General features: G+C 42.6%; 2 protein-coding genes across 27 annotated transcripts in view; both read right to left on the bottom strand.

Annotated features, from left to right (window-relative positions):
- scrib (scribble planar cell polarity protein) overlaps nt 1–3,075 on the bottom strand; it is a 74,839-nt gene extending 71,764 nt beyond the window's left edge. For 18 of the 21 annotated variants that reach the window (XM_055007225.1, XM_055007231.1, XM_055007236.1 and 15 more), the window contains exon 1: nt 2,044–3,075. In XM_055007225.1, coding sequence (XP_054863200.1) covers nt 2,044–2,202 — 159 coding nt within the window. In that variant the 5' untranslated portion in view covers nt 2,203–3,075. The remainder of the gene's footprint in view (nt 1–2,043) is intronic. The other 3 variants (XM_055007243.1, XM_055007244.1, XM_055007246.1) reach the window with 2 other exon arrangements.
- A 742-nt stretch (nt 3,076–3,817) lies between these two features.
- On the bottom strand, nt 3,818–12,280 carry LOC111582554 (poly(U)-binding-splicing factor PUF60). 6 transcript variants are annotated; one of them, XM_023291283.3, is made up of 12 exons: nt 12,162–12,222; nt 11,502–11,598; nt 11,194–11,289; nt 10,546–10,635; nt 9,978–10,028; nt 8,700–8,861; nt 8,472–8,564; nt 7,101–7,314; nt 6,787–7,019; nt 6,096–6,210; nt 4,611–4,858; nt 3,818–4,515 (listed from the first exon to the last, which is right to left on the bottom strand). In XM_023291283.3, exons 3-12 carry the CDS (start codon nt 11,269–11,271, stop codon nt 4,216–4,218), a joined length of 1,584 nt encoding a protein of 527 aa, XP_023147051.1. In that variant the 5' UTR covers nt 11,272–11,289; nt 11,502–11,598; nt 12,162–12,222; the 3' UTR covers nt 3,818–4,215. The 6 variants fall into 6 exon arrangements, with proteins under 6 accessions (XP_023147051.1, XP_023147050.1, XP_023147049.1 ...); XM_023291282.3 differs by lacking the exon at nt 11,502–11,598 and having other exon boundaries at nt 4,641–4,858; nt 12,162–12,280; XM_023291281.3 differs by lacking the exon at nt 11,502–11,598 and having other exon boundaries at nt 12,162–12,274.
- Between the last annotated feature and the right edge of the window lie 1,348 nt (nt 12,281–13,628).

Raw genomic sequence — 13,628 nt, 5'->3', positions numbered from 1 at the left:
CCTTCCTGACTGCTCTGGTTGCTAGTCAATGTGGCCCATGACGATATTTAGCCCACCCTTTAAAAAATGCAACAATTTGTGAAGGTGTCACCTCTGAGCTGCATCTATGCATATGTTGTAAATAGTGACGCAGCCAATAAGCATGCCAAAATGTCCAGACTGTCCATCATATAAAGCTGCCTCGCACATGAACTGATGAGCAAAAACTAACTGGGATGTTAGACTGACATCTAAAAATAGCCAAAGATTGACGAGTAAATCCACAGACTCATCCCTGACTCGAATACATAGTGACAGGGGAAGGGGCACACGAATGCATGGAGGCATTCAGGCTCATAGTTGTGGGCTCATAATGATAATGCCATTCATGCTACAGTCAGTGCCCTCGTTTCCAATCCTGTATGGGCCTGACCTCTCACACTGCTTCGTCGCTGAAGCCCCGCTGACTCTGAGGACCACAGAGGGCACATATGCTTTGTGTCTGCACGCTACGCATTCACCGCAACCACACGAGACATTCTGTCACCACGCATTTATGTCTCCTGGTTGAAGCCAGCACCACACGGAGAGACTGTCTCAGTTAGCTGTCTGTGCGCAAGTATTTGGGTGTATCCGTCACTCTGTGTTACAGAGACCAGGTACACTGTGGATGTCTGACAGGTATGAAGTCGAGGAAAATCGTTGCCTGCTGGTGAGGCTCATCAGGCAGAGCAGGCCTCAGTTTCCAATTATTAACATATAAGATTAGGTGAACAATCAAAATTCATTGAATGTGTGTCTTCAGTTGCTCTCTGTCCATGTGTGAGAAAACCTACAGCCATGTCTGTGACCCCTGCGTAATTATCTTTCATCAGGCTAACAAAGGAGGGGAGGATCTTAAAAACAAGCACTGAAGCATGTGAGAAAAAAGAAACCACAACCTTTCTGGGTGGCTGTAGACTATAGCATGACTTTGTTGGCTTCAGATTTTGGCACTTTTTGAGTAGAAACTATATTTGTCAAAACACTGAGAAATAGAAGTTGTGTGCATCTCAGGCCAAAGAAAAAATGCTCTATTGTATATGATTCCCAGAAGGGTAACAGGCAGTCCTGTCCCAACACTTCAACCTCTGGTGACCTTGAGTTGTTAACAATCTTCATTAGTGAATGTGCCACTTGTCCCTTTCACCACCAAGCTATGAAATGTGAGAGACTGACAATGTCTACTACTGACCAGTCTATTCATACAAACTCCCCTCTAGATCCCAATCACAACCAGTGCCTTGTGCTAGCAATGAACAATGCCTTAAACCAAATGAAAAAAGTAGAAAATCGAGCGAGCGTTGTGTCCCACAAGTCTGGTGAGCTGCAGGAAAACAGACCAACAACAATCCAGGTCCCCTTAAAATAAACTCGGCTGTGCAGAATGAACTTTTGTCATATTTCAAGTGGGAGTGTGGGTGGGGACAGCTTTGCGAGTCATTCCGCACATGCCTTCCCACATTGCCTCCAGTCCAAATGGCCATTGATGCCATTACTACATGCAACATGGTGTGTCCCAGCTGTTTCAGTATGGGTTAGTCCCTCTAAACATAACAACATGTCATCATCCTGATCCATTTCCTTCCACTATTTTTCATTTACTCAAAGCTAATCAAGTTTGAAAAACACAATCATGCATAGATGCACAGCACTACATAGTTGTAACACCATGAGTCAAATTTGAAGCAGTTTCTGTAGGCTTAAATGTGTGCAAAACAAATCTGCCTGATGTCGTTGCCGCACTTGCAGGGCAGAATAAACTCAAAGCAAGAAGGAATGCAGCTCAGGTAAGGAAGTATCTGGGCAGGTGATGCAAGCTGCTTTTCTGCTTATGTCATCTGCCAAGTGACCTCTGCTTTAGAAGCAGTAAACACAACCCAACTTTGAGGAACTGAGTAAGTGGTGCACGGTGATTTTTGCAGTTATACCCAGACTAACATTCACACAAGTCCTCGCGGACGCTTCATTCAGGGGGCTGACACCCATTTGCTGACTGACACAGAGGAAATATTCTCGGCGTACCTTTGGTAGCTCTTTGAGTTGGTTGGCATCAAGGAGAAGCTCCTCCAGGCTGCGACTGTAGCGGAATATTTCATCAGGGACCGTCTGCAAGTTGCAATGCCGCTTGTCCACCGACTCGACGTGGCGGTTGCAGCGCCACAGGGGGATACACTTCAGCATGTCCGGCCGCCGTGGGGGATTTGGTTGCCGGTGCTACTGAAATCTCCGCATCGGAGGGTGAAGCAGGGGGGAAGGTCGCTGGGGAGAGGATATTTTTCGGGCTCACTCAATGTCAAAACACTGACTGTGTTCCCACGACGATCCCGAACAGGAGGCCGAAATCCACTTAGAGACACAAAAATAATCCCTCCAATCTGTTAGCGATATTCCCAGTTTCAGCTGAGTCGTGTTCAATGATTGTCAGGTCCGTCGTAGCGTCATCCAGCCCGGATTTACAATTAACATACACCAAATCGAGAACTCCCACTTGGCTCCGATGTTTCCTCACTTCTTGCGCTCACTTCTTCACACAGACGGAGGAGCGTTAGCTTGTTTTGCTACCGCCACCATCCCCAGAACCGAAGCTGTGCCGCGGCTAGCTGGAAAACATGCAGCCAACAAGCCAGCTATGCAGAAACGCTGCTTTAACTGCCGTAGTCATGAGTGGCGACTGCAAACAGAACCACTTGACTTGAGTTATAAGTAAACGGCTAACACAAAACAACTAGCACATCACACGCAGCGAGTCAGCAGAGATTAACCCGAGTACGGTAGGATGTCCTCACGGGAAGAGCTAGTTTCAGTTAGCCGACATCGGCTAGTAGGTGCCTTTGTGCCAAGCAGCCGTTAGCTAACGTTGGTACAATGAAATCTGTAGTAAACACCGGCAAACTGTGTGCAGAAGCAGTATCCCAAAATACGCCGCCGAAAGTGACCGGTGGCTCTTCTTTTAGGTCGACATTGGTGAAAAATGCTAGTGGCGAGAGCAGGAGCTTCAGCAACAGCCGCGCTTACCTCCCCTGTTGAGCCGAGGCAGGCCGGTTTGGCGTGTGGGGGGCTGGGCTAGGTCTGAGCTGGAGCACCGCCGCTTTGCGCCTCTGTAGCAGAGGCCACAAGTTGCTGTCTGACTCCACCTAGCGACGTTTAGCTGTTAGCTTCGAACTTTTCCAGCATTATACTAGTAAATTCCTTCAATATTATAGAAAAAGTATGAGTAACACTACTACAGTTTACATTTCTGCGAGTTACACCTCGTGCTACACCACCCAAGCTAACTTTCTTACTACTAAGTAAACAGAAATGGACTGTACCATTATGTGGTTTTCCAACTCGAGTGATAAAATTATAAAACCATATAGATCCAGATCAGATCCTACTGACTTCGATAACTCTTACTGTTTTAGGACATATTTAGCAATCATGTTTCTAATCAAGGAAATATTTAACACATACAGTGAAATCTTTCATTATGTGGTTGTAGGAAAACTTTTCACCACCAATGACTGAGCCACATAAGTTTTTTCTGCAAGCAAAATCCATAAAGAAGGTATATCTCTGCTCCAGTTCAAGTTATTATACCACAAGGTGTATTTAAAACACAACTGCATTAATATTTAAAAATACTGGAGGTCAACAAGTGCTAATGTACTTTATTATAGTCAATAAAGTATTTCTGATTCTGAAGTATGTTTACTATATTTATGATCTACAATCAGAACACAAGCCTGTTAGAGCTTACAAATACTTCAAAACGATTCTGCCTTCAAAGCTGTTCATAAATAATTTGCTTCACACATTTTGTGGACAAACAATAACCTTTAATTGTAGAAAGAAACAAGTGTTTACATGTCCCGGCAATTTCATGAAAGAAAAACAAAAAGGAGCTAAAGCAGGAGAACCTATATGTTGTACAAGATCGGATTACAAAATATTTTTTAAACTTGCACCAACAGGGAGTCTTCACAGAGCACAAAGCAAAAAAAAAAAATAATTGGACACAGAAATATTATCATGAATACCCCCCCCCCCCCAAGTGGAGCTTTCAACATGAATATCAACAGCAATGTTTTTTAAAAAAGAACAAAATAAAAATATAATTACAAGTTTCAGAGGCCCACATCTTTAGCTGCAGTGACTGTGGCTGAAATGGGCGACAGGTATGGGGATGGGCGCTGGTGAACCGTTTCAGAAACTTCATGCAGAGAGGTCACTGCTGTTGAAACGATCTTGGTCATACACTTCTGCGACAACTTTGCGACCCCCGAACCAGCGGTCATTGAGCGCCTGGATCGCTTTGTTCATCTCGGAGGCCATGGAAAACTCTACAAAGATTTTGACAATGATATCTGCATCCTCCTCCTCTCCCTGCTTTTCCTGGTATATGATGACTCTGTTGACGGAGCCGAACTTCCCGCATTCCTCCGTCACCTCGCCTTCTAGGTCGTCATCAATGTCTTCTGGTCCGACCATATTTCGAAGAACCATCACCGTGGACTGGAGGGGAGCAGAATTCAATGAGTACAAATGATTTTTTTTACAATAAAAAGGAGTAAATAAAAGCTGCAAATCACCACAATCCCATGTGTCACCTCTGATTTTCTGAGCAATTTCTGCATCACCATATGTCTGGCGCTGCTGCCCGAGATGCTCATGTGCTCCTGGTCGCTCAACATCTCCTGCCCTGTGCCGTCCAGAAGCATCTCCTCCTTCTCCTCTTTCTTCTCTTGTTGGCTGGAGCCACCTGCTTGACTAGACAGGACTGGCGGCGATGCGAGCACGGGGTTCACAAGACCAACCTGGGGAAGCACTGGTATGGGAGGACGCACCGGAGTCACACCTTTTCAGGGAAGGCAGACATGTAATGAGTGACACTGACAGTGCAACATATTGGCTTTAAGAAAATTAGTGATCAATAACAGAGCAATTGCCATTTCTAAACACTCTGAAAGGCATGTTTCCTTTCAAATAAAATAGCCAAAATTACAACATTTATCAGACAGAAAGAGTATAAATAGAAACGCTGCATTTTCAGCTGAGCTCATTTGTGGCAAAAATTTAACCAAATTTAAGCTTAAAATCACAATGTTTAATCAACATCACTATATTTTACATGTATCTTTTAAAAATTTGCTAAACATAAACTATTTGATATAACCAGATTCTGTAAAAAAAAAAAAAAAGAAAGAATTCCGCATTCCCTTACTGTAACCGTTAACTCATCTGCGACTAACAGTCAAGTGACAAAAATTGACAAGTTTTTGACTGAACTATGCTGAAGTGAAGGCCATGTTTACACAGAGCAGATAGGAAACAAGTATGCAAACAAAACAAGAACATAACTAGTACAATACCTATCATAAATAGTCACCACTTGTTAAAACATTGATGACATCTGGTGGAAATCTGATTTTGTTTTTACATGTTGATTAACTTTTTTTGTCAATTCTATGTACAACAATAACAAAAAATCTACTTTTTTCTTTATTATATAATTTATTGCATTATAACTTTTTATACTGCATGAAAGACATTTTGATGATTTCATCTCCTTTAATGATGTGCCATGACTATTAAGATTATAATCATCAGACAGCTGCACCAAACAAATGGGAGAAATACTGTATTGTGATCCATTGTAAAGCGTTTTGCAATTCTCATCTGCCTTCAGAGATGTCAGGTTGCGTCAGCTGAACAATTTAACGTCCCCTTCCAATTTTAACCACCTAATCCATTCTTCGAGGAGTTGTAAGTTCAAGTAACAGGGGCGCAGATCAAATCAAACTCCTACAACTTAATGGAGGGCAAGTATAAACCCAGTCTTGATTTTTTTTTCCAGGTCTGTATGATACTTTTGTAACATTAGGCCAACAGATAACCCTTAGGTAGAGAACTGTAAGTCATTCACATATTGGGGGTTAACACACTATGTTTCTAAATTCTGGCATATCTGTTTTGTCACGGTGGGTCAAATACATTAGGGATTATTATATGTAAGTTTTAAGTAACGCTACAAAGCACAATTAAGATTAAAATCCTGCCTAAAACTCAGTACTCGCTCATGTTTTGGTACATACCTGTGATGACCCCTGGTGCCTGGGCAGCCATAACAGCCTGAGGTATTCCCATTTGCTGACCAAGAAGTTGGGGCGCAGCTAACGCCCCCAAGACTGATGCGCCGGCTACAGCCTCCTTAAGAGAGGGGGGCCGAAGACATTAGGTAAGGGAAACACACAGAACACAGCACAAGGCAGCACAGTCAACGATCACACAGCATGACAAAGAGTGAGCTCAACCTAATCACCTAACAAAATCCCTGACTATTATTAGCAAGCCACAAATATATAGCAGTAACATTAAAAACTTTCTAATTATAACACATTCCACTAAGAGCACAGCTGAATAATCACTGACTATTCACACTGAAAGACAGCTGTCAATTTGTCTGCACTAAGAAAAAAAGCTCATATCCTTTACATTCAATCAGTGAATGGGAGGAGCTTTAATAAATCATATTACTTTATGAAGTACACAGTACAAAAGGAAATAAATCTTTCTTTGTGTTTAGAACACAACAAACTGGATAAAAATAGATTATGGCCAAAATATTCCTAATTTCAGGGCTGCTAAACTTCCACTGTGTCAAGGCAACTACTCATTTTATAGGATCTCTACAAAACTGGCCTTCTCCCAGTCACCTTAGTAAAAAGTCTATGTCTATATTATCTGTGCTGGTGTCATATCTAGCTAGTTCTGGGTTATATTTACCTGGAAGGCCATTAAATCCCTTTGGAAGGGATTCATACTTGCCTGGGCCGTTATCTTAGCGGTGGCTGCCGCTGCTGCCACAGCTGCAGCAGGCGGCAGACCACCTGGGGTCGTGGGGGTCAGTAAGGGCATGGGCGGAGTCACTGCTTTGCCCACCCGCAGGTACTGACCCCCCAGGTCAAAGAGGTTCATAGAAGACACAGCGTCCAGGGCTGACTGAGGCTTTTCATACTCTGTAGGGGAATGAAAATAGCAATTAGTAGCAGAGCGACGGCAACACAAGAGCACGAGCGAATGAGGACCCCTGAGCTCACCGATGAAGCCAAAGCCTCTGTGTCGCCCTGTGGTGGGGTCTCTGGCTAACGTGCAAGACTTGATCCTTCCAAAGGCCTCAAACACACTCTTGATGTCATCATCTGACAGGTCAGGGTGGACAGACGCCACGTAGATCCGGTTAAAGGCGCGCGCCTCCTCTGCCAGTTGGTCAATGATGGGTTGCGCCTGACCGATGTTACTTGGCCGCCCAACCTATAGCACAGATCACACCAGCAGGGCTACTGAGTAAGGGGGTTTTATCGTTATCCGAGAACGCACTACCGCAAAGCTCTATGTCCCTGCAGCGCTGACTTTCGGCAGCCACCGGGTTCAGTCAAAGCCACTCGCCTCCTACAGTCATGCTGTCTTCTGACCAGTACCAATCATGACTACATTTCTTAAAGATCTGATAGAGTGCTTCTGAGATCTGAAAAAGAACTATTATCTAATCGCTGTCATCCTGGATATCAGATAGAAAACACTAAAATGTTCCAGACAGGAAGAGGCATCAGGGACGAGAAATCATTTAAATAATTTCAGTACAAGAACATTAAAGTGGGCACAATACTTAGATTTTTCAGAGTTCTCTCAATTTTGGCAAATTTATCTGACTGCAGAAAGTAGGTTAGCACTTCTTATTTAACATGAATCTGGCCACTGATCAATCTCAGCTCTCACTGCTTTAGTACAAAACAGTGTATGTCACACCAAATATCACTACATTTACACTTCATGTACAATACTGTCAAATGAGGAAAATACAGCTTTATTCCCAAATACCAAATTCATGCTCAGTGTGACTTGCTGAGCTGGTGGCTACACCGAAAGGGGAACGCATCAAATGTTTTGTGCTGTGGCTACACACACTGACAGTTTCCTCTCTTCCAAAAGAACTGAGCTCCCTACGTAAGACGAGTATCTAAGTGGGACTGGGATCTGTACTACAGATGGGGCGGCCAAGCAACACCAACCAGGCGCAGCCCATCATCAGCACACCAAGGAAACAGAGCGACGTCAGGTGCCGCTGGGCATCCAGCTGGAATTGGTCACTAAAACAAGTCTTGATGACATCATGGAAGCACAACACAGACGGACAGCAAGCAAAACACACACCCACACATACAACGCACCTGGAAACAGACAAGCAAACGAAAGAAAGAATTTAGTGTTTTATACATACTTTAGCACATTGAAAAAACACTTGAGCAATTTCACAACTCATTTATGCAACAACTTAGCAGTGAATTGAAGAAAAACACAGGTTAATCAAATGATACCAAAAAAAAGACAAGGCTATAAAAAAAGGATGTTACATTGTTTCCACCTGTTCTTAAGACCTTGAGAGATACTCATATGTCCAGACAACTTACCTTAATGTTCCGCCCCCCCAACATGACTGAGTTCATCTGCTCCAGAGCCAGCTGTGCAGCCTCTGGCACATCATACTCCACAAAGGCAAACCCCTGCACAGCCAGACAAAATTCAAGAATAACACAACATCTGTGAGAACTACATAATTGGGTAGCCTTTTTTCTAATCTTTAATTCGATATTAAATTAAGGTGAGATAATGAAATTCGACGCTCAAATGATACTAACCTTGTGCTTCATTGTAACCGAATCCCAAGACATGTCAATGCTCTTGATTGGGCCGAACGGGGCAAAGGCCTGTCTGATGGTGTCCTCACCAAGCTCATAGTATATGGAGCCCACATACACCCGACACATGATCGCTAGTGCACGTTGCCGCTGAGCTGCCACCTGCCAACCAGGGAAAACAACACATAATAAGCATTAGAGAGTAAAAGAAATGTAGATATATACACACACACACACACACAAATAATAAATGTGTATTTGTACTGTGCTTGCTTTCCCCAAGAAATGCTAGAGGCCAAGTTTGGGGGTCTGGACAGGTAAATAGGGTAATAATGGGATACTGTATTAATGGACAGAACTTTGTGGAGAAAAAAAATACTAACATATAAAACTGTTAAAAACACTGATGTCATCAGTGATAATTACAATATGGCCTCTATTCTGTTACTATTGAACAGACATATGGAGGAAAACACACTGAAGTGATTGACATGCACAGCCCTCACAAATATTTGGCTTCAGTAACTGACCTGTAGTCCAGGGATGCAAGTAAGGTAACAAAAGTAATCGTGGAGTTCAAACGAAATCCATACAAAGTCCTGATGAAAGCATTTCAAACATTCTTCTCAAGTCTAAAGGTGAGGGATGGTTTAATCACCAAAAGTTGCTGTGTTTTACTGATGCCTTTAAGTCAGTCTGTTTCTGCTAGTTCTACTGTATCACCAACAAAAAGGAACAATTTCCTAATTCATAACATGGGGGGGAGATGACTTGTTCATTCACAGAAAAAAAACTTGACTTTGAGATGGCCAAAAAGATCCCTGTCCCAACAGTTCTCTCATTTTGGTCCATTAAAGGGATTGCTATCCCTCTTTTGTCCCATGCCAAGAGTTTTCTGTTTCTTAAAAGGAGCAAATGCATATTTTTCAAAGACGTGACTTTTCTCACATTTAAAAACCCCTTAGGAAATCCTTTAAAAGCCTGTGAACAGCTAAAAAGCCTTTACTATCTTCTTATTAAAAATACTAAAGGAAATTATCCCATTCAACTCAAGAAAATAAGTGCTTTGACGGTTAACAACAGTCATTCATCTCACACGGGATTGCAGACATGGTCCCAGGTACGCTAGCTGTAGAAAGCCATGTTTTCTTACAAAATATGCATTCTTTGGTTAGATAAAAAGGCAGGGATTGTTGCCAATGCAACCAGTAAAAGAAGGGTAACAGTCCTTTTTCATTGGGAATGCGCACAGAAAAAAAAATTTAATAATCTATTGACCGATTGTAAAGGTGAGAGAGGATCTCCAAAGCCCATTGTCACTGCTGCCATCTGAAAGACAGTAAAGATGAAAAAAGTGCTGAAAAGTAGGTTAGATATCCCTTAGCTTTGCTTTTTCAAAAAGGTCATTGCTTTGCTAGATAGACAAAAGCGGTTAGGCTAACACCATATTCAGACCCTCCCTCTAAACAACATACAGTTTGAGGATTTACCTCCCCTGTCTAAATTACAAATCACCACAAAGCAATAAACATAACCAAGTCCCCTTTAAAAGTGCAAAGCATTTAACAAGATAACCAAAGCCTTCATGACGATCTTCTCCATCTGAAAAAGAGCAGAGGCAAAAGCAAGGGCACATGGTCTACACGTGTTCTTTCTCACAGCGTGTGGAAGAAGGGAGTAAGACTTCCCAAAGAGCTAATCCAAAACCGACTTCTGAAACTAAAGACGACTGAATTACTGAAGCATGAAAAGGCTAAGATACTCTGTCTAGAATCAAGACACACTGGTGACGCATTAAAAACACTTTTTTGTCTGGCAGAGTACCAAACAGTTTTACACATCTCACCTGCAAGTTGGTGAGCTGTTGTTGCTGATGGGCAATGGTCTGCTTCACCAACACACTCTTAATGCTTTGTTCCATGGCATACTTCTTTGCCTGGAAAAGGAGAACAAGTACATTTGATTTCAAATCCTGAAATGAATGCACATTTGATACAACACCTTCACTGCAACAGACTTTGTATCAGTACTAAGGTATGCATGCAAGAAGATTACCCGAGCATATTCATGTATGCGTGCACTGTGGCAATATTTTGGGAGTAAGTTTTATTAATTTTTAATGTATTAGCTTCAGGCAGAATTCAAAAGACATCATTTTTAACATGGGGAAGTATCACTATGTTTATTGACCTATTTCTCCCTCCCCACTACGTTGCAGTTACTTTTTCCACTTTCCATATTTGTAATGGGCATGCATACAAACAAAAAGCTAGATAAAAACAGTATAATATCCATGCATGGCCACGTAAGATCTTTAACCAGGAACGATCAGGTATCTTCAATTCACTACTCAATTATGGAAGCAAGGTTTCTTGTATACAGGGCATTTAGGAGCTCTTGCAGAAAGCTTACTGCAACCCATGTACTTAAGCTGATGTAAAAAATGGGCTCATTTATTTTTGACATTCAATCAAATACTGTATGAGTTTCCTACCCTCTGAAGTGCCTCCTGCTGCTCTGGGGTGAGAGGCGGCAGGCCAAGCTTGGAGCCCGTGCTCTGTCCATTCTCCATCGTCAGAGCTGCACCTCCCTGCAAGTCAGAAATAAGCATTTTTATGCAAAAAACGAGAAACAAGAATGGGGAGCACAAACACCTGCCTTTATATATCTTTAACTACATTTTCCCAGTAAAAACAATCCTGCATTGCAAGCAGAAGTCAGCACAGGTTACCATTAAATATGCCACCATATACAGGACATACACCCTGATTTAAACCAGGTGGTACCGGACGAACTCCTTACCTACGCAACCCGCTAATGGCTGGGTCCACCAGACTGAGGCAGGAAAGCCCCCAAGGGGAAGAGCACTGATGGGGAAGCTTTAACAATTCAACAAATTCTAGGGGAAATAAAAAATGCCTTCAGACTAACAATAAAAAAAACAGGCAGCGAGCATCATTTTACATTGAAACCTGCACGTAGCCTGCCCGTCGTTCCGCAGATGTTACTCGGCTAACGTTAGCGTGACGCGCATTAATGCTAACGACCGTTCTCACCCTCACATACGGTAGCTCGGTAAAGTAGCAGTAACGGACTAATGTTAAGCCGTAGCCGATTAAATGTTAAGCCAAAGTCGATCTGTGAATTACCTACACTCTATGTCTGCAACATCTCGATAACATTAACTGTGCAATCGCTACTAGAAGCACAAAATAATTAGCGAGGCCTGGTTTTATATTCAGCTAACAATAACGTTGCCTACGGTGCTAGCTCATATTAGCTAATGTTAGCCATTCATTACTATGGCGCGGGAAGTAAGCTGCATTTTCCCCACTCCGAAACACTGTTGTTTTACAGATTACTCGCTCCACATCAATTCCATCAGACGCCGCCTATTACCTACGCAACAAACACTATAGCTAGAAAAGGTTATTATGTCTCTTTATGAAGGAATTTATTTACCGCAGTCTCCGTAACCGCCATGAAGCACACCTTCTTGGAGAGGCCCACTCACTGCAACACTCGCGAGAATTCCCTGCTTTCAATGGCAATTATCGCGAAAGAACACTTTCTCGCGATGATAGAATTTTGAACGCAATCCGTTGTCATGATGTCATGATTAAATATTACATATAAGGTTGGAAACCGGCGTTCGTCCTGTTTTTGTGTTGCTCCTCGGCGACCCTAAACAGCCGGGTCATAATGTTTTTTGAGCAACACACCATACTATGACATTTTTACAATGAGGGTTCTACTATGGAACCAGTTTGACATGTTCAGGTGTTCTTTGTGTGAAAACTCAGAAATTTCAGGTATCAGAAGGTGGTTTTCAACTTTCTTTGTTAACTTTCTGCTTCAACTTTAAACTAAATTTCCTTCACTAAGCCAGCCCTCTGGACTTCCAGTAAACTGTGTTCCTATTGGCTGTCCAGGTGGCTGCTTGGTGTTATCAGGAACACCTGAGCAGCTCAGTGTTATCAGGAACACCTGAGCAGCTCACTGTCTTCCTGCTTTATTTAGCTGCAGACAAACGTTTCCTCTGCTTCTCTTCACCAGTGAACCGGGTTTGGCTCCATTGCTTTAGTTTGTGCTTTAGGCGTTGGCTTGCAGCTTCCAGCAGTAAAATCGTCTTTAATGTGTTTCTTGGTGTGTTTTAGGGCTTTGTACCAGATAGTTGTCTTGGTAAATGAGGTTCTTTAGCCACAGTTAGCACATGGTGCTAATGTGTGCAGTGATTAGTGGATTTGGTGCACCTGAGTTGTGTCTTTATCTTGGCTGTAGTGAGTCTTTAGAGGTTTTTGGTCAGACACATTCTGTGTTCTTGGTTGTCCAGAAGGTAAGAGTTCCTGTCCTGATTCTCTGTTCTCAGAGGTTCTCTGGTAGGCAGCAGGAGCCTTTAGCGTTTAGGTTGTGCTAGTTTGGTTTTTGTACGGTTTCATTTGGACGACTATCTTGAGGCCCCTCCATGTGGTTTAGTGAGGTTTTCTGGAATAGTTCTACAAAGCAACCTGCAGCAGAAGAGAGTTTGAGAGTTTTTAGGAAGTTCTGGAGAGCAGACTTTAGAGCAGCAGAAACATTTGTCAGCAGTTTGAGCAGGAGAAGGTGAGCTTCAGAGTAGAAATGAGACAGAAACCTTCTTGACCCGTGTGGTGAGGTCCTGTACCAAGAGTTTGAGCAGGTTGTGAAGAGTCTGTAGTTCTTTGGTCTGAAAGCACAAGAAGAGTCGACTCATTAAAGGAGAAAACAGGAGATATTGTTGGTTCTTCTGTCGCTCTGCAGTTTCCTTAGACTGAATATCAAGTTTCTATTTTAAATGATTTCCCATGTGAGCCCAAGAAGACTTCAATAAAGTCCCTCCTTCCCCTGGACACAACAGATTTTATTAGCATGTTAAATCTTTTTATTTATTTTTTTTAATGGTTTTGAGTT

Source organism: Amphiprion ocellaris, chromosome 22 (assembly GCF_022539595.1).
Source record: "Amphiprion ocellaris isolate individual 3 ecotype Okinawa chromosome 22, ASM2253959v1, whole genome shotgun sequence".
Taxonomy (NCBI): Eukaryota; Metazoa; Chordata; class Actinopteri; family Pomacentridae; genus Amphiprion; species Amphiprion ocellaris.
Note: the sequence above shows the minus strand (reverse complement) of the source record. Positions and strands in the feature narration are given on the sequence as shown.